General features: G+C 32.4%; 1 protein-coding gene across 13 annotated transcripts in view; it reads right to left on the minus strand.

The window, feature by feature from the left end:
• The window catches only part of sick (sickie), a 520,404-nt gene that overhangs the window by 161,837 nt on the left and 338,643 nt on the right, over positions 1-19,924 (minus strand). For 12 of the 13 annotated variants that reach the window (XR_012999731.1, XM_031978463.2, XM_076372255.1 and 9 more), the window contains one exon: positions 585-738. Coding sequence is in view for 12 of the 13 variants with exons in the window: in XM_031978463.2 (XP_031834323.2) it covers positions 585-738 (154 nt within the window). In the remaining variant the exon portion in view is untranslated. Of the gene's footprint in view, positions 1-584; positions 739-15,708; positions 15,866-19,924 lie in introns of those variants that run through there. The other variant, XM_031978469.2, reaches the window with a different exon arrangement.

Below are 19,924 nucleotides of genomic sequence, written 5' to 3' on the forward strand. Positions count from 1 at the left end.
GTTTAGTAACTAGTGAAATTTCTTAGTCATTCCGGGGTTAAAATAGTTCGAATAATAACGAAGGATATAAATAATTTTTAAACATAGAATGATAATATAATAATAAAAAGACATGTGAGCAGATCGAGATTATTTTTGTATGCAAACTATGTTGGTTATTTGAAAATCTAAGTAGTGCAAACTATTAAACTAACACGTTAAAATTATGATTATTAAAAAATAAGATTTTCATATACATGATCTGTATTATCTGAATAAAAATAAATTTATTATTAGTTAAAGTATGAAAGACGTGTAAAGTCTCATCATTCCTATTAACAGAAGCCAAATAAATATTTTATAATTTTCTTTAATTTTCTGAAATAAGCTATACGAAGTTACAAAACTATTTTATTACTAAATACTATCTGCTAATTTCTTACTGTTAAACTTATATTTATACGATACACAGTGCTTCGTATTACAGTACGATATCACGGACAGTGTATGCTTATATAGTGTCTGGAATACGCTATCCCGAATGAGCTACATCACGAAGACGAACGTGTTAAATTAATATTGTGTTTCAAAGGAAAATGGTGTACCTAGGGGTAGTGGTTGTCGGTTGTCTGTTCGTTGAATTTTGACTTCTGGGCTGAGGAATAAAGGACAGACCACTTTGCGGCGGCTGCTGTTGGCTTGGGCTCGTGCTTCTGGAACTGCTAGCACTTCCGATGCCCCCGTTCCCGTGCTTCAAACCTAAAACCAGAAAATTGATATCTTAGTCCTTAGTTGCAGCGTAAATATAACAAGAACACTTATTAAAAAAACTTCAATTCTGTCTAAGTGAAACCAGTAAGTTTAGTACACTCAAATCATTATTACAGTTTATATCAAATAATTCATTTAATATGATTGCCTACTATTTCTATAGTATCGCACCTTTATACTTTGTTGACCTAATACTATATCAGTAATATTAAACGTTCTAGATTAGTTTCAATAAATTGTAATATTTACAATTGTTAATTTTCAAATGTGCAATTTGATTTCTGAATAAAAGAGGAATCAATTGTTTTACAAGTTGGTATTGTTGCTAACAAGTTGATACTACTTATACTTCCTATACAAAAAGGCAATAAGAATGAAAAGAAAGGTTCAAAAATCGAAAGTGGTTAATTAATGATAAGTAATAACGTGCAATAGAAGAAATGTATTTTCTTATGTTCGGAACTACGTTCGACAAAAAATTAAAGAAAAGATCATCCAATTAATACACATTATAATGAATTTATCTCCAGTGATAAGAAAATACACGTGAAAGTTATTAACATTAATAGAAAACTCTTTTAATATAGAAATTCAATTCCGGTGCACATATTAATATTAATACTGCTCCATAAGGAATTATGCAGAAATGCGGCCATCAAGAGAAATTAATCAAATAAATCTCGATTATCAGATAAATTGATCCTTATTACACCCGGTAAACTCCATTTCGACCAATCAGAGTATTAATATTACACGTTCATTATATTTCATATAATACAGATCACCATTGTCCGCGTTGACAGGAATAATAGACACGTTTTAATAATCGGGAATCGTTGCGAGACTACTCGCAACATTTAATTAAACGATCGCCGGTGAACGCTCGTAAATATTTCCAGTCCTCTCCTATTAGATTTACACTGTCATTGGCCGCGACTCAATAAAACGATGATCGGTTGGCTCATTAAGCATGCACAGTCGGAACACTGTGGCCGGCTTAAACTCGTCGGTTGCGTCTGGCAAGTATACGTTGTTTGTAGACGAAATAAACGACAGACTCTGTATACGGTTCGTGTACGTGATAGCGTGCATTCACCACGCAAGGAGATTAATCTACTGGTCCGCGTTGCTCAATCCGTCACTACTGCGCTCGCAGACATTGTTTCTACAGAGTAATTTGCATTATCGTGGGACAAGGTTGTAACGCACTCACGTCACATTAATAGATCATCTTCGCCGAACTGTACCACGCTACGGGGTATAATGGAGCCGGATCACCCTTTGGCCAATACGATCAACAGAGTGATTTTAAATCACTATGATTCGATAAATGAACCTGATGTTTTGATTCGCTTAAGTTTAGATGATGGGTCGAGTCGTGTGTGCTGATCAAAGACTTATTACGTGAATATCTGCTGGATGAAATCGATTCAAATTGGAGTATTGAAGGACAAATACGTAATCTTTTATATTTCATCCGTTTATTTAGAAGGCGACTTGAACTTATTTTTCAAAATCACCACGTTATTGTTAATAATAATCACAGTTATATTATCGTTTCATTTTTAAATGGTTTTTTCTCTTTTTTTGAAACATACTTCCGCCGACTTATCTGACTCATCTCATGTAAGATAACTTAGTAAAGGGAAAGTCGAATGCTGGTCGTCTGCGTTTCGTCAGTCGGTGCCTTCTTAAAGGAAAGCGTCCTCAAGTCTCGGGGCGTAATGAACAGAGCGAGAGCTGCACTGATAAGAGGGGGTCCTGCGTCCTCCTAAACAGAGCCCTTTTCTCAGCATTCTTTTTGTAGTCTCCGAGCGTAAAATTGCAGTAAAAAGAATATATTCCAACAAGTTTTCACCATTTTACTTTACGCGTAGAAAATCCTGTCTTACACTTGATATTTAATTTATTATTGGTAAAATACTTCGAATTCATCTGAAGATGTTTTCAATTAAAACGTTTTTAGAAATTGTTCCTTACATTTATAATTTTATTAACTGTACATATTTTTATAAAAAAGTTTAGGAATGTTTAAGCTAACGACAATATTTTAAGTTAGACTGTACGGGGAATCTAAATTGTCGTAATGAAGATCTGTGGATAAATCGTAAGCTAGATTATGAAACAGCTGCGTTATCTCGGGCTACGTTGCGACCAGCTGTCTGAAATCATGCAATTTATTGCCCGCGTCAATGGTGCTGCAAACCCATAATTAGTACACGGTCGAAGTGATTTATCTGTGAGGTGTTTAGAAAGATAGCAAAAGCGAAACAGGAGAACTTGGCATCTGGAAGATGGCAAAGATAATGTCGCACATTAATTTTTAGTGCTGCTGTTTTCAACTTTTTACGATCTGTATCTATAATTGACTTCGCATATAGATATTTAGGAAACTGGATGAAGAAATTAATTCATTAGTTATCAAAATAATAAATTAATTAAGTAAATACTGGAATTATAAATTAATTACTGGCGTTGGAAATTAATTAGATAATTAATTACTGGTATCTCAAATTAATTAAGTAAATTGTGTAGATCTGCAGACATACATGTTTATGAACAGACATATTTACGTGTATCATATCAATTTTTACCAATAAATATTATTTAAATTTTTATTGGTAAAAATTGGTATTTCGACGACCATTTATTTAACACAATCATTCTCATAAACACGTGTTCACGTGGTTTGACAAAACCTAGACAATTTAATTCGATTAAAATGGAAGATTCTATTACAAAAACTAATTAAGAAAATCAGACGAGTTGTCTGCAATTAAATCAAAATCTATATACAGCAAAATAACGTTTAATCACGCGCCGAGCTTGCTTTACGCACGAAGTACTTTAATTATTAGGTTGGTGCGTATGAAATGTCGGATTTTTAAGTGAATATATAAAACTGTATCTTTTTTCAAAAGCTGTTTATTTAATTAAAATATGCTCCATTTACTTCAATACATTTTTCCCAGCGAGATTTTAATGTATAAATGCCTGTCTTAAAGAAATTCTGATCTTTAGAATCAATAAACTCTCATATGGAATTTTTCAGGCTGTCTTCATTTTCATATTGTTTAGCTCGTAAAAACTGTTCTAAATGTATAAGAAAATGAAAGTCGGTTGGTAAAAGGTCCGATGAATAAGCTGGGTGCTGCAAAATGTCATATTTTTATTCATTTAATTTCGTAATTGTTTTGTACGACGTATGCGGCCGAGCGTTGTCGTGGAGAAGTATTGATCCATGCCGATTAACAACTGATAGGCGTATAATTTTCAATTTTTCATGCACTTCATCAATGTAGTGACAGTACTTTTCGGCTGTAATTATCTCCCCAGTTCGAAGGAATGAGTAGTGAATTACTCCAGTCACATTCCACCAAACTGTTATTAAAATTTTCTGTTGGTGAAGTGATGGCTTTGGAGTATGAGCACAAGCTTTATCTCTATCAAGCCATCGAACACACCTTTTCCTATTGTCGTAAAGAACCCATTTTTCATCACAAGTAATAATCCGATCGAAAAATGGCACTCGATGAAGTCGGGTTAGTAATGATGAGTATACGTTCAATGGATTCAGCTTATTTTGCTAGGTTAGTTCCTGCGGTACCCACTTATCTATTTTTTTCACCTTGCCAATTTCAGAAAGGTGTCGCAATATTGTTGTATGGTCAGCTTTCATTCTGGTAGCAAGTTCCCTTGTAGATACAGTTGGATTCGTTCCCATCAATGCTTTCAGAGCATCATTTTTCACAGACGTTTGGGTCTTCCACAGGGCTCATTTTGTAGGGAAAAATTACCAGACTGAAAATTTTTAAACCAACGTTGCACTTTTCGATCGTTAACAGTATTCTCCCCAAACGCTTGGTTTAAATTGCGCGCAGCTTTTGCAGCATTATTGCCAAGTTTATACTCATATAAAAAAATTATAGGAATATCGGTTGAATTCATATCGGTATAAAATTCAAAACAAATAACAAAAAGGAACACTTTTGAGAAAATTTTCTTTGTTGAAATGTGACTCTGACAATGGATAGTACGACTATAAACGAGGTTATGCCAAAAACAAAAGCATAACCAAAACAGGGTGACATGTAATGTAAAACATGTAAGGTAAAACCGACATTTCATATGCACCAACCTAATAGAACCAAATATGTTACGCTTAGAAAGCGATATTTAAATTTTTTTCAAAAGAATTTATCATTATCTGTACAAAGTTTTGGTTATAACGAAAAAAGATGTTGTTTCTACAAAAAGAAGTTTCTAACAAGAATCAATGATTAACTGGCCCATAGATAAGAACATTTTTTTAATAAAACGACCAGTAAAAAGTTCAAATTCAGAAATTGGTCGTAAAAAATTGTATCTGATGAATTCCGGAATTATCCATTATTTAGTGGAAAGTTCGTGTAGGAGAATGAAAGGGGAAAAACATTAGCTTCCTGTAATATAACACGGATAAAACCATACCGCGTGAAATAACATCTGCAATACAAAAATTTAAATATCGAATCATATCCATTTTGTCGACACATGTTACCCACATTATTATTTCATAGAAAATAGAGACACCATTTTATGCAATATATTTACCTAAAAATTTTATGTACACCTTCCAAATTAATTACTGGAAACCGCTGTTTCATTATGAGACTACCATTCAGAGTTTCTTTGTTCATTATATAAAACAGTGTATCTACTCAAGTATCTACTCAACACATTCTTTCCTTTTCTCTATTAGAAGCATTATGAAATAATATTTTACGGAAGGTGTACATTAATGAAAATTTTAATAAGGATTGAAAATGACTATCTATAAATCTGCCGGATTATTGCTTATCAGTTAGTGGTTCAATGATCAATAATTAATACGTAGAACACGTCAGAAACGTTAATTATAAACGATAATGATAACGGTGTTCATACAATAACAGATCTGCCGTTACAACTCATCAAACTGTCAATCAAAGACTCTATGCATATAACTTGTTACCGTTTCGGATCGACCTATATACAAATATAGATCGGTAAATGGTAGACGATAATTGTATGCTTATTTTTTTCCCGGGGTGAACTGTGCCAATGCCCGCTGTGTCTAATAAATCAATTCTTCCGTCGTTTTCAAAATTCTTCAAACAATAAATTACTATTGTCAGTGTTTCTATCTAAAGTTATAATACATGATATATCATACAGTAATTTGACGAGATTTATTTCTTAAGCCGTTATTTGTATTTTATAAGTATCAACAATATTCAAAACATGTGCTGTTTATTAACCCTTTGCTCTATGATTTATTTCGTAACTATAATCGATACAATTACTTCACCGTTAATAACTTATTAGGGAAAGAACAAATTTTGATGCATATTCTATGCATACGTTTACTCTAAACGTTAAGGATTGATAATAGAAAAGTAATGTTTAATTCATATTAAAAAAGAAACCAATAACACTTGGAATTTTTCAAAACAGTTTAAAATTTTCGCTGCGCATCTGACGCGATATCGTAAGTCAGGAGATTAATATTAGTATAGCTTTACTAACATAAAAATCTTGCTGAGAATGAATTTCAATTCCGGTTATGAATATTTCGATATAGATAGCTAATTTATTATTATATTAATAGAAAGTAATGTATGTTAATTAAAATAAAGTTTATTCTGCAAATAACTTTACTCTATTAACCAGTTAACTGTGTTTGACAAGTGTACACGCAATCTTAAAGCTTGAAGTGATACTAATTCTTTTAACGATCAATTTTTTATTTTTTCAGATAAACACGTAATTCTTCTTCGTTTTGCTTTAATTCTTCATTAAAGTATACCCTAAGTGCATTCGTCCTACGTTTGACAAGTGCATCCTTCATTTTTTGATTTTATTGCGCGGAAAACAAGAGATTTTTCGAGCTAAATTCCGCAGTTAACAAGTTAATAAAGGTAATATATTACATTTAATAAAATACTGTAATTACGAAGATTGCAACTAAAACAAACGTTGCCAGTGAACGTATTAACCTTTATAGGGACGGTAGTGCTGTCGTAACACGCGAATTTGATAGTTGTTAACTACAACGTTTATACCGAAGAGGTTAATTCGGCCACGCGGGTCTCACGTTCGATCGCTTCACGCCAGAGGCTGTAATCTGAACGAGCGCGATCGTTCTTCATTGACACCGGTGCTGACAGTGATTCGCCGTAATGACGGTGGACCAATTTAGCTCGGTCACTCCACCGGCTCAATTGTCCACGTACGTGACACACGTGGGCCATGCGGGGTTGTTGTTTTTATCCATTAAGTAATGGATCGCGAGATGGTGGAATTTAGAAATTCAGACGATACGATATCATCGATCATGATTGATAGCCAAAGTAAAAATATACGCTGACCCACAAAAGTTAACACATTGTTGACCAGTTACGAGTTAACTCGTGCTTGCACTTGCATTGGCTACTTCAACTTTTTAAACGCAGAGCAATATAGAATATTGCAAGAGCAAAACATTCAAAGTTGTATAAAAGATATGTCCAAAGTTTCATTTCAATTTGTTACGTATAAACAAAGTATATTGGAGTTTCTTTAGATTGTTTCACTTTCGTATTTAATTACGAAATAATAACCGGTATAATAACAAGAGAGTTTCTCGCTATGTGATCTGTTTATAGTTTTCATTGGTTACGTGTATAACAAATTAGTATTGAAAATGAGACGATACAAAATGAGAACTGATCAATTAGATTCGCATTCCTTTCCGGACTTTTCTTCTGAGCAACATGGAATACAGTTGATAGATGACTTGACATCCAGCAGGGAGACACAGGAGCACGAGGGGTTTCTTGTTATGTATTTTATTTATATGGTTTTAATTGGTATGTGTAACCGTAACGATGAATAGCAAATTAATATCACAAATGAAATACGAAAAGATGAAGACAGACCAATAAGAACCGCATTCCTCAGCCTAGCCATTAACCTCTTGCGCTGGAAAGATGCAATGACGTCTTATACACATCGATAGTGTTGTTGCGTTATACATACGAGACTGTTTTCCAAAGTATCACTCTATACAAAATTGTTAATAAACAAATTTAGTATATACGTCTGTGGTAAAAACAACATTCTGTGCGCAAGATTTTGCCACATCTCAGAGTTAATTTTCAACACAAGAGATTAAAGCTCTCCTTAAAACTTTCTTCTACGCGGAATTAAAGGATAATGGGTCTTTAATTCTTCGATGTCTTGTATAAATACAGAATTAATTTCATATGGATAGATATACTTGTATATAAAAATATTCAAAATCGATATATTTATAGTGGAAATGTATTCACTGGATAGTAGTTATTTTTAAATCAGTATATATTATGCTTGGAGTATACATTAGAATAAGTGTATAAATTTCATTGCAATAGAATAACACACATCTGAGATTTCTATTACAAAGATATCGATATTAAATACTTTTATGTACTGTATGTTATTGGCGTGAGCCAGGCCGGCCTGTGGCTTAAAAGTGAAGAGGGGCAAGAGGAGCCGTCCACTCGCGGAACTCGACTCGATAGTAATGGCGAAACTACTTTCGGCACATCTTTGTTACCGGCCGAGCCGCGAGCTGAGATGGAGCGTGCGGTCGAGTCCCCTTGCCCCTCTTCACTTTTGAGCCACAGGCCGGCTTGGCTACTGTGAGTAACGTACAGTATCAGTGTAGCTCTTTTCCTTTCTTCCGGTATTTATGTAATGACGTCGAGTGGAATTTGTGATGCAGTATTGAAATTGAATTTAACAAACATAAATATTATTCTTTGCATTCAAATAAACATTAAATATTTGTTTTCTTAATCTTTATAGTAAGTATAGATTTAACATAAAATGTTCATACAATGAAATAAAATTTCTAAATCAATTATTTTCAAAATTAAAATTTTGAAAACTTTTATTTTGCACTTTTATAAACGTAAAAAAACAATATTATTTTTGTTTTTACCCTTTTTCGCTATCTCTTACCGTCCTCAAGATAATCTATCGGAAAGAAAAATTTGCATTTTTTTCAAGGTGTGGTTTCACCGCTTGAAAGTGAGATTCGGCACGAAAGAGAAATTAGTTTTATAATTCTTTGGATTTCTAGATTCGATAGCTTTCGCTATTAGTTGCATGAAATAGACACGAAATAATAATATATCATTATTTTATGTTACTTCCAGCAAACTACAAAAAAAAGAAGGTGTCCAGAGGATCAAAGTCTTTTTTAACATCACGGCGGTTAAGGTGTTAACTTGTTTACCTTTCTTGTGTATCCAGTTAATTGGTTTACGATAAGAATAAATATATATGAAGTGTCGGTACATTTAGTGTTAAATCGCGTGTAATTTCTCTTTAGGCTACTTGTGAAACCCGTCATCGATATTTCATTAGAGAATAATGAATATCTACAATGAAAAAGCTTTGAAATAAAAAGGGTGGACATTCCTTCACAGGCTAGATAGGAGAAGATAAATGCGTTAAAGACGCGTGTGTGTGTGTGTGTGTGTGTGTGTGTGTGTGATGGGGGAGGGGTAAGAATGAAGAAATCTTACGACACGGTCGCGAGGGGGCGGCTTTATTAGTTTAACCCTTCATCGATCGGCCGCGGACAGTCATAACGGTGCAACCACGCGTACTCGCATTCATAATCGGATACCACGCGTGCTGGTATGCCGCGCGCTCGCTGGCCGAATTGCATTCTTCCGGCGTGTTGCGAGCGGAATTCGAACACGTTGATTCAGCGGAACAAGAAGGGTAAAGTTAAAATAAGGTTTCGAATTCCGACGAATTCAGTTGCTGACCGATGCAACGTTACTTAACAAAATGTAATGCGATTGAAACAACCGTAATATTTCTTGGAATACTCTGCAATAAGGTATCGACGTTTGGTTTGGACTTGTTCAGTGCTTTTAGAATTTAGTACAAGTATGATTTCACTTTTTCTACTTGAACTCGTAAGAATTATTTTATTGTTGAAAATTTGAATTAATTGTTATTGTATATATTGTTATGTATTATTATCCATTATTGTATATTATTGTATAGTATTTTATGTTACTGTTCATTATTGTATGTTATTGTATTTATTATATGTGACTAATTGATTTTGTACCGTACATAGTATTCAAATATAATATCTGAGTTGTTAATCATTTAGAACTAATGTTCATAGGATACATAGTCCATAATTTACTAAAAAATATGAATCCATAATTGAGTCCTGAAACTAACTCAGATTTATCTACAAAAGAACGTAAACGTATTAACCTGAGGTCAGGCGAAATGTAAGTCATTTCTCCATTACGATGTCGAACTCAATACTTATACTATGATGATCTATGAAAGATCAACGCGAATCGTTTCACCCTACTGGAGTTTGAGTCACGAGGTGTCGTAATAAATTCGATTCTTTTTTTACCGATGAATCCTGCGGGGTACCGCTGACAAAGAAGAGAAGACGATGGGACGGGACGGACGAGTCAAAACGTGACTAGGCATTAGGGCTTGCCAGTCAGGAGAATGATTCATCGTAAGTCGGTGCAACGTCGATCGATCTTACGAGATATTAGCGACATCCGTGTGCTTCGAATTCTCAAACAGCGACCAGTCTGCAACGCGCCACGGAACCACCTGCGACTCCTCGTGTAATTCTTTTTCTACGCTGCTTCTAAAACGCCAGGTGTTTTTTCGACTACGCGTGCATGTCACGCAGGGTGTTTTTTGCTTTCACTGAACTCAGCAGTCTGTGTACCATGCAATTTAACGTATAGATATGGTAAGAGAATGCATGTAAATTTGCTTTTTATCTGATCGCATTTATCGATTACTGAATCCTGCAAATGTTAACGAAACGTAAGCACAGCAGGACCTCGATTAACCGAGTTACTATTTTATCGCCTTTTAGATCGTTCAGAGTCTTGATTATCCACAAACTAAACAATTAAAATTCTAAGATTGTACTTTAGGATATACGATCGAATTTTCCAAATGCGCTTTCAAGCATTTTTTCCCGAAGCATTTTTTACCTGGGCCGTTAGTCGCCTAATTAAATCGGATAATTGAGATTGTACTATGTTATAATGTGTAATTTAGGTCCTAAAAGCTAAAATTTGGTTACATTCACTTTTAAAGTAAAGGAGGATAATCGAAAATGATAATTTGTAGCTTTATATGGACATAGAACTATTGACGTCGAATATTTACAAGTATCTGCTTAACAATAGAAGTTATGTTAAATTAGACAAAGAGTTACAATTTTAAATTACTATTATAAACCAACATTGGTGCAAATATGAGAAGAGGATAAGACGAATACATGTATTTGTAATCAGGTTTTTATTGCAGACAATATGTTTAGTTCATAAACTACATATTGAAGCTATGAATATATCTTTGAGGTTAAAGTACGTTATTTGAATAGTTAATAAATGCATCACTCATTATATTCAGTAATACGTGTAATTTATAAAGCAACGGATTTAAATTACACTTCTCGAGAGATGACTGGACAGTTACTAATAAAGTTAGCACGAGGGGTAAATGCTATAATAATAATAATTTACCTAAATACAATCCGCGTAGTTTATTTTATAATCAAAGGTTAACGAACCAGAAAATCGTACATTGATAAAATAAAAAAGATATTTAATTTCGTATCAGTTGAGAAAGGAAAAGAGTGTTCTTCGTCCATATTATATGCACATGTGTAGTTATAACTAGAAAAAGATTAGGTGGAATGTAATTTTTATTAGAAATTCTTTATAAGCATTCCCCTTGTAACTGACACCTTATCGAATCAAGAAAATGTAAATACTAATGATATTACTAATTAATATTCAAGGAAAATTTACTTTAAAATAAAGGTAATCTTATATGTTTAGTCAAAAGAATGTATATTTCAACGATCTTTACAGACTTACTTAGATGTCATGTTTTATTTTCGTCTCCTGTACACATTAATCCACTTAGAAAATAACTTGAGAGAAAATTTGCAAGTAAAATCCCATAAAATTCTTGTCACATAGGAACAACAAACCTATAACACGTTCGTTCACTCTGCATTTGCATATGCTGATTTTAGTGCCTGAATGATATTCGATCTTAAAAACATAATTGATGAAGGGTACTCGTGGTTGAAACAATCATAAAGTGTAAAGAAAGTCAAAATAAACGAAAGTGTGTTTAGTTTAAAGATATGAAAAGCAAGAAAAGATATAACACTTCTTTCGATGAATATCTGAAGACGAAGACGAAATTTTTCATTTACTTGCTAGTTGTATTTAATCACTATTATTTTTTGCAACATCCCTGTAATTTGTGTTGTATTCTTTAGGATGTAGTTAAGTGTTCCGTATGAATTTATCGTTCATAAATGGAGCTAAAAATGGCCCCGATCGACCATCCTCCTTTGCAAACAAGCGATATTTATGCAGATCTTCAATCTAGTTAAATACAGGATATGTAACTTATTGAACGGTGGTACCAGGAAATCTCAAAGCGGAAGCAACTCACAAATTATTATCCACTTTTATCATTCTTACAATTAATATAAATTTTAAATTTTATTTTTAACGTGTCAAGTTATGCAAATTAATTAAATTACAGTGCGCACTTTATATTTTCAAAAGAAGATTTTATAATAAATTAAACGCAAAGGTATTCTATTGAATCGTAATTTAGTACTGAAAACAATTGGATTTATTAAATTAAGTTTCTGTATTTTATTTATATTCTTATTTTATCAATATAAGAAATAATCAGTGTTGGTAAAGTGTATACAATAGTGGAAACAATAAATAGAAACTGATGAACTAGATATTATGTAGAATGTGTTGATATAACATTCGACAATTTGTCAAAAAATCAGGAGTTAAACAATAATGTTAATTATTACGGACAAATTTGGATTGCTAGATGTAGTATCCTGAGTAGAATCTCCCAATCTCAAGGGATTTGATTCACAGACCTGTAATTAAACGGTGTATACCACACAACTAGGCTAACTATGAATACGATTCCCTGACTAATGTTTGAGGAGCACTCGATAACGGAACTGCCAGATGGATGAACATTGATGTACTTCAAAGAGCAAATCACTAGTTTAATTATCTTCAAAATATGCGCAGCTGCAGGTTTTTTTTCAAGTATTAATTAACTACGGACACCAGGCGCATATGAAAATTTTAAATGTTTTACATTGGAAAATAATGTCCTTTCCAAATTTTTAACTATAATACACAATTAATATATAAAGTCAATTCAAAGTTATAGTTCACAATGGAAATGTACAATACGTTATGCCAATAAACGCAGTCAAATAGATTATACAATCAATTTGACATTTCTTGTATATAAACTAATATGTAGTGTTTATATTATTGCATATTTGTTTAATAAAAAGTAATGTACATTTATTACTTTCTAAATTATCCTTTTTATTCATTGTTTTGTTATCAAACAAGGACAGGTACATTAGAATAATGTATAATATAATGTAATGCAACATTTTCTATAATTGACGTTGAAATTGTATAATCATTCAATAAATACTTTCTTACAGATACTGAATTTACTTTGATGTAATTGTTTCACAATATTATATAAATGTAAATGATATAGCATTCTTCTATGTTTTCACAAAAGTAATAAAAAATATATAGATAATTACAGTGTCCCTGTTTAATTACTTCGTTTAATAACTTTTGTTAATGAGCAGATATTTCGTTTTTCACCCTGTATAAAATTTTCTTTATATGCTTTGCTCAAAATCTCTGTTTGAAGTTGTAAACTAATAATTAATAACAAAAAATACTAAATTTAAAAAATTATTAATAGGATTAACCAATTTTGCGATTAACTGTATTTTATACTAATAAATATTACTTTATTAATCGATTACATGGTAACACTATAAAATGCAATATGGTAGAAACTTGTTATGTAATAATAATTCAAGCATGTGCAATAACTGTGTTATCTGTGAATGTTATGCTGCGTTAATATGCTCTTGTGGAAATAGATTCATAAAAACAATTGCCAGCGTTGTTACTCTTACTACTTAAGCGCACCACTTCATTAAATTACATACTTGTTCTACTTCTCCCCCAACATCTGTCATCTTCTCCATTTTAACGCTCATAGATGTAACAAACCGAGAACTTCCTCTTCATACTTCACTTTGCAAAGATAGTACTGCAGATTTTCTTTATTATTACAAAGATTTGTTAAAGCAAGTTGCGAACCACACAGAGTGACATAAAATTAATTACTTTTTATAAAAATTTATTCAATAATTTGGATATAACTGTTACTTCTTTTTATATTTTCGTATATCTATTAGTCATTAGTTGCTAACTAAAAGTTTATTATGAAAATATTAACGAACACTTAATGATTATGAAAGGATAAATAGCTATTTAGTAATACATCCACTTTAACAAGAATTTACTCAATGGATAAATATATTTAGTACTTTAGACTATATTGGTTATATCATATTTATTAATTATTCATTATCAATTTATAGTATTTTAATCAATTATTTAATTATATTTAACAATATTTGAATAACATTTTGAAAACGTAAATTACACTTTATAAAGTATAAAAAGTTTATTGACCTTTTTAACAATTAAACAAATTCTAATTACATTCAATATGTTAGTTGATAACGTCTGAAATATCAACGCGTTATAACTGTTTAAGCAAAATACAACCACTAAGGGGTTCAAGAAAATACAAATTTCGTAATATTTAATTTCGTTTTCGTTTTCTTCTAGTTAAGCTAACTGAAATGCAAGGAATTACGTATTATACATTCGTCGCCGCATGTTTATCACCGAAGTAAAAGATAACTATAAGTGTAACCACCCATAACACCTCATACATATTTATCAACGTACGTATTCCTCGTAACAGTTCCTCGCATAACAAAGCAGAATACTTTAAGCGTAAGACACTTATGTTTCTACTCGTATAAAAAAATTAATTGCGAACTACTGTATTAAAGAAATTAGAAGCATTGCTTCTACAAACAAATGTCAACGTTCAAATGTGAATTATTTTTTAATTACCCAACGGATGTGTTATTTATCGGTCAATGCATCTCAAACAAACCTCAACAAAGTTTTCCAACGCGTTAAGCAAGACCTGTTGCGCGTTCATGCATCAAACGCACAAGAAACCATAAACCACATCGTACTCTAACATTTTCTTGCAATATACACACTACCGTGTATAAGTATTTGAAATCTTGATGTGATCTTATTAAAATGTTTATGTTTATACTATAACATAATACAGTAGCATTGCATATAATTAATACCTTCATAATAATTATTAAGTGTAGTAAAACTTTCTGTTTGATTTTTCGGTAAAATCAAAGTTTTATTTAAAATAATATATGTACAAACGCGTAATCATCGAAGTAATCGTCATTGTCATTTATAATTATTTTTCTTTATGTTCCTACGGATAACATCGTGATAGAAATTCAGTAACTTCGATGAAATGAATTTGCCTAGCCAACTGAAACTGGTCGAAAAGAATTGTTTACTACGTTTAATATAATAATCGAAACTGTATTAGAATTTTACTTAACCCATTAGAGACCAAGTTTTTGTTTAAACGTCCTCTAGGAGTTAAAACTTGAACTCATCACATTTATCATTACTATTCATCTTTTGTAATCTCGACGATCTTGGTTGTTACATTTTTTTGGTTTGTAGCTTGAAACTAATGCAGGGTTTAATTTTTACCTTTAATTATTACACTTGACTAGTCAAGTTTTCAAACTAATAAGATTTACTCGCTTCCAAACTAACGAAACTTTTCCTTTCAACTGTTGAAATAACCTAGTCTTTCACTACTAACAGACAACAAAAATTCACGATAATTACACGTTGCCTAATTGTTTTGGCTCGCTGCTCCATTACACACCTGGCATATAATTCGTTTCGATTGGGTTGAACAGTTACTTCACTTTCACGCGTATCTAACAATGCGTAAGTGTGCAAATACTCATGCACGATGACGTACACCAAATCCCCGTTCATAGAAGCAAAACCGACTAAACAGAAAATCGATGCTTGAATAAACTCACGGTCGCGTTACATCTCCACTGGTAATTTCATTCAACGATGCAGCTGAATGCAAACAAAGTTCAACGGCTGCTTAATCCGTCTCTTATCGATGCACCCTATTAATCACGCCGCGATAAATATGCGAGGCAAGGGTAATCGAATACACTGTTCGTTAAACGACACGATCGCCTGGACAGTGACGACCGAGTCCAAGATAGAAACTTGCCTTATCCATCGATCACGATTACGCGTCCGTCGGTGTTCTCGCGCCACCGTAAACTCGTACTTGCATTTTGCGCGAATGCACTGCTACACCATGCCGCTCAGCGCGCGGTCCTCCTCGCCTCCCTCCCTCCCTTTTTGTTTCGTTGGTACGGTACGGCGGCGAGCGTTGCATCGGTGCACAAGGGAGCAACGAGCGGTCGCATTAGTGCGTCTTTAACGGTGCACGGACGCATAAGGGCATTGCATCGAACGATCTTTGTGTATACGGATATACAGGGTGACCCATTTAAATAAACCAAGTTGAATATCTTCGAAATTATTCACGAAATGAATGTGTCACACGGACGGATAAGGAGATTGCATCGAACGATCTTTGTGCATACGGGTATACAGGGTAATACATTACAACTTGAATGTCTCTGAAATTATCGATAAAAAAAATGTCAGGCGAAAGTTTCGTGGTTTTAACCAGTTAACTGCGTTTGACGAGTGTACACGTCATCTTAAAACTCGAAGTGATACTAATCTCTTCAACGATGAACTTTTTATTTTTTCAGACGAACATTGTAATTCTTCTTCATTTTGTTTTAGTTTGTCGTTAGAATATATTGTAGGTGCATTTGTCCTGCCTTTGACAAATATACACTTTATTGTCAGTCTTCGTTAGGCGTACAGTGAGAGATTTTTCGAAGTAAATTCCTCAGTTAACTGTTTAAGAGACACAGTCAATTTGGTTTTTTATAATGGAATTATATATTTTTGGACAAACTAATTATTGCTGTTTATCATTGTGTATCTAAAAGTGTTAAGCCATTTATAACGAAGAATTGTTGATTTATAAGATATCGTAATTCTAATATTGAATAATGTAATATTTACTACGTTTACATTCTTTCACGTGGGCTACATTGAAATAATGCACTATTTCCTAATATTAAAATTAAGATATCTTGTAAACAAATGATTTTTCGCTGTAAGTGGCTTAGTACTTTTGTATAGAAAATGAAGAGCTGCAAGGATTATTGTATTAAAAAATGTATTATTATATTTGTATGTATAATACTGACCTGTATATGTATATCCTCTACGCGTTTATATACAAAGAGATTACATGTGTGTAAGAATGTGTCTCTTAGAAGTATTAAACGTTTCTCTGATACATTTTTTGTATCTTCAATAATTTGAAATATATTAAGTGGGTGGATTGAAACGGTTCACCCTGTACATCGACGTGTACGCATATAGATGCATGAGTGTGCGTGCGACGCGCGATTGACAGGCCAAGGCGATTAAGTACGCCGCCGACTCGAGAGACATTGACTTCTCTGTTTTCGTTCGATGTTTTTCTTAATATATCTAGTAGCTAACCAGTTAAGAGGTGGATAAGGTCGAGTATGTGCAGCAGGTTAATAGTTGATTACGGATGCTTGTACGAATTCGTGAGAGGGAACTTCGTCAGATGTTGAGATTAGAATTGCCGGAAGTTATTTAGTAGCGTTTTGACACGTTAATTGCTAGTACTTATCAAAGTCTCGTAAAGTTCACACTTCACACTCAAACATTTTTCACGTTAAATATTCAATATTTTCCGATGAGATACAGGCAATATTTTATAAAATAAGCTTATCGAGAAATCACGTATAAACTAAAAAACAAAACTATTTGATTTGGATATTTCAGATATTGGTATCATATATAAAGCTTAATATTAAATGTGAAATTTGACAATTTTGCTAGTGCAAAGGGTTAACATTGTTTAGTTAATGAAATAGAAACTAAATTGTTTAAATTTTCTATAGTAATTGTATTTTTAACTTTCTTGAACCTTGTAATATATCCAAAAAAATTTGAATTTTTTGATACGTTATATTCAAAATTAATTTTTAGTTTTGTATATAGATCTGTATTACCTGAGCTTAGGTAACGTGTAGCCAACGTATTAAAGGCATATTAACATCTAAGAGTTTTATAATAAGCTTCTGAGCACCAATTACAATGACTATTATGAATCAATAAATAAAAGAAGATTTATTTATATAACATAATGTAAAAGAGTTTTTAAAAGTTGATAAGGAAATTTATTAAACTTCTATCAGTCTATCATTAAAAACTCTATCAGTAGTAATAACATTAAAACTATCAATTGCACAAAATTACTAGGATGAAACTTAATTATCGTCTTATCATCAACAAATATTTTATTGAAATAATTTATAGTTGAATATGTACAATTCTCAAAGAAAGAAAAATAAGCAAACTTCTATTTTCCATACTTACCAGCAATTTTATTGAGTTAATGATGATACATAAAGCATTAAAGATGTGAAACCTTTGTCTTACTATGTTTTGCAGATTAGGGAATTATATAAACTCAGAAACTTCCTCCTTCTTGTGCTTCATTCTTTTTAACACAGCATGAAGAAAATGATTTCCCTTCTATGCTTTCTTCACTTGAACTCGATGTAAGGATAGAATTAATTAAGTCATAGTACACTCCCATTAACATTACGGCTACAATATTTCCCTACCATGTTTCAACAGGATTTAAATCTAAGAAAGTTTTAAAACGCGATACACTCAATTAATGAAGAATCTAATTTGTTCCGTTAGCTTATAAATATCCATAATCGAATATTATTGTAGCGGTAATAAAATGCAGGAATTTATGCACTCCGACTACACTTTAAATTCACTGGAATGCTCGGATACGTGTAAACGGTCTGTACAGCGTCAAGAAAATACTTACTAATTGGTACAATATGATCCGATAAGTTGGAAAGTATCCGTGAGATAGTGGTATGCGTGCAACGGGAATGGTAAAATCAGACTGTACCTATAATTTCACAAAATGGAAAAGATTTATGGGGTAATGGCTTTTAAGCATTACTGCTTGAGCTATGAAGATGGAACAGCAATATTCCACGAGATTGAATTAAGATATTTTGTAGACTCTCTCATCAGTTTCAATTTTGTGTATATTTTCAAATAGATGGATCTTCGACAATTAGGCAGTAGGTTCCTGTATGCATTTATGTTTGTTGCTAACTTGAAAACTATAGTAATACGTTTATATTAACACTAGACTACCGCACCCGCCAAAATGACGGACCTCAGTTTTCTTGTATCGCAATTATTGATATCTTAAACTGTTACATATCTGAAATAATTTATAAAATAGATAGCTTTACTTAAATACTACAATGAATGTATGAAAAACCCGAAAGAAATCTATTCTCACAATTTTCGTAAGTTAATCACATTAAATGCTCGGTAGTTCTAGTGCTAACGAAGATTAATGAGATTACTAGAGTATTTTTATTATAAAGTATCTATCAGTCAACGAAATTAATTTTCTTCTTATTTTTATTTTAATAATTTAATATATATAGTCCCCGCGCATTTGGTTGCCTCATTCATTAAACATTATTTATTTATACAGAACTGTAAATATTACTTTCAATTATTGCTTGAATAATGTATATACAATGAAAATAAGCAGTCAATAAAAATTAGCTACATAACAATACAATTATTTTCATTAAACATCATTAATAATAATTTTTACTACCTGTCCATATATAATTTCCATAAAATAATCAATTACTATCGGAGTTTGCATATAATTACACTGTCTAATAGTAACTATAACGTTACGATTTTCTGAAAATGTTACTCATTAAGGTAAAATAGTTTCGTAGATATTAAATATTAGACTTTGCACTTAGTGTCTAAAGGGAGTTGTCTGAGAAAAGGGGTGGGTTTAAGTTTTCCCACCGTTGGGATCTTTTTTAATTTGTTGAGTTATGTGCAATTCCATTAATCCAGACATTCACCCAGTGTTCCCAGTA

This window comes from Nomia melanderi, chromosome 11 (genome assembly GCF_051020985.1).
Source record: "Nomia melanderi isolate GNS246 chromosome 11, iyNomMela1, whole genome shotgun sequence".
Lineage (NCBI taxonomy): Eukaryota > Metazoa > Arthropoda > Insecta > Hymenoptera > Halictidae > Nomia > Nomia melanderi.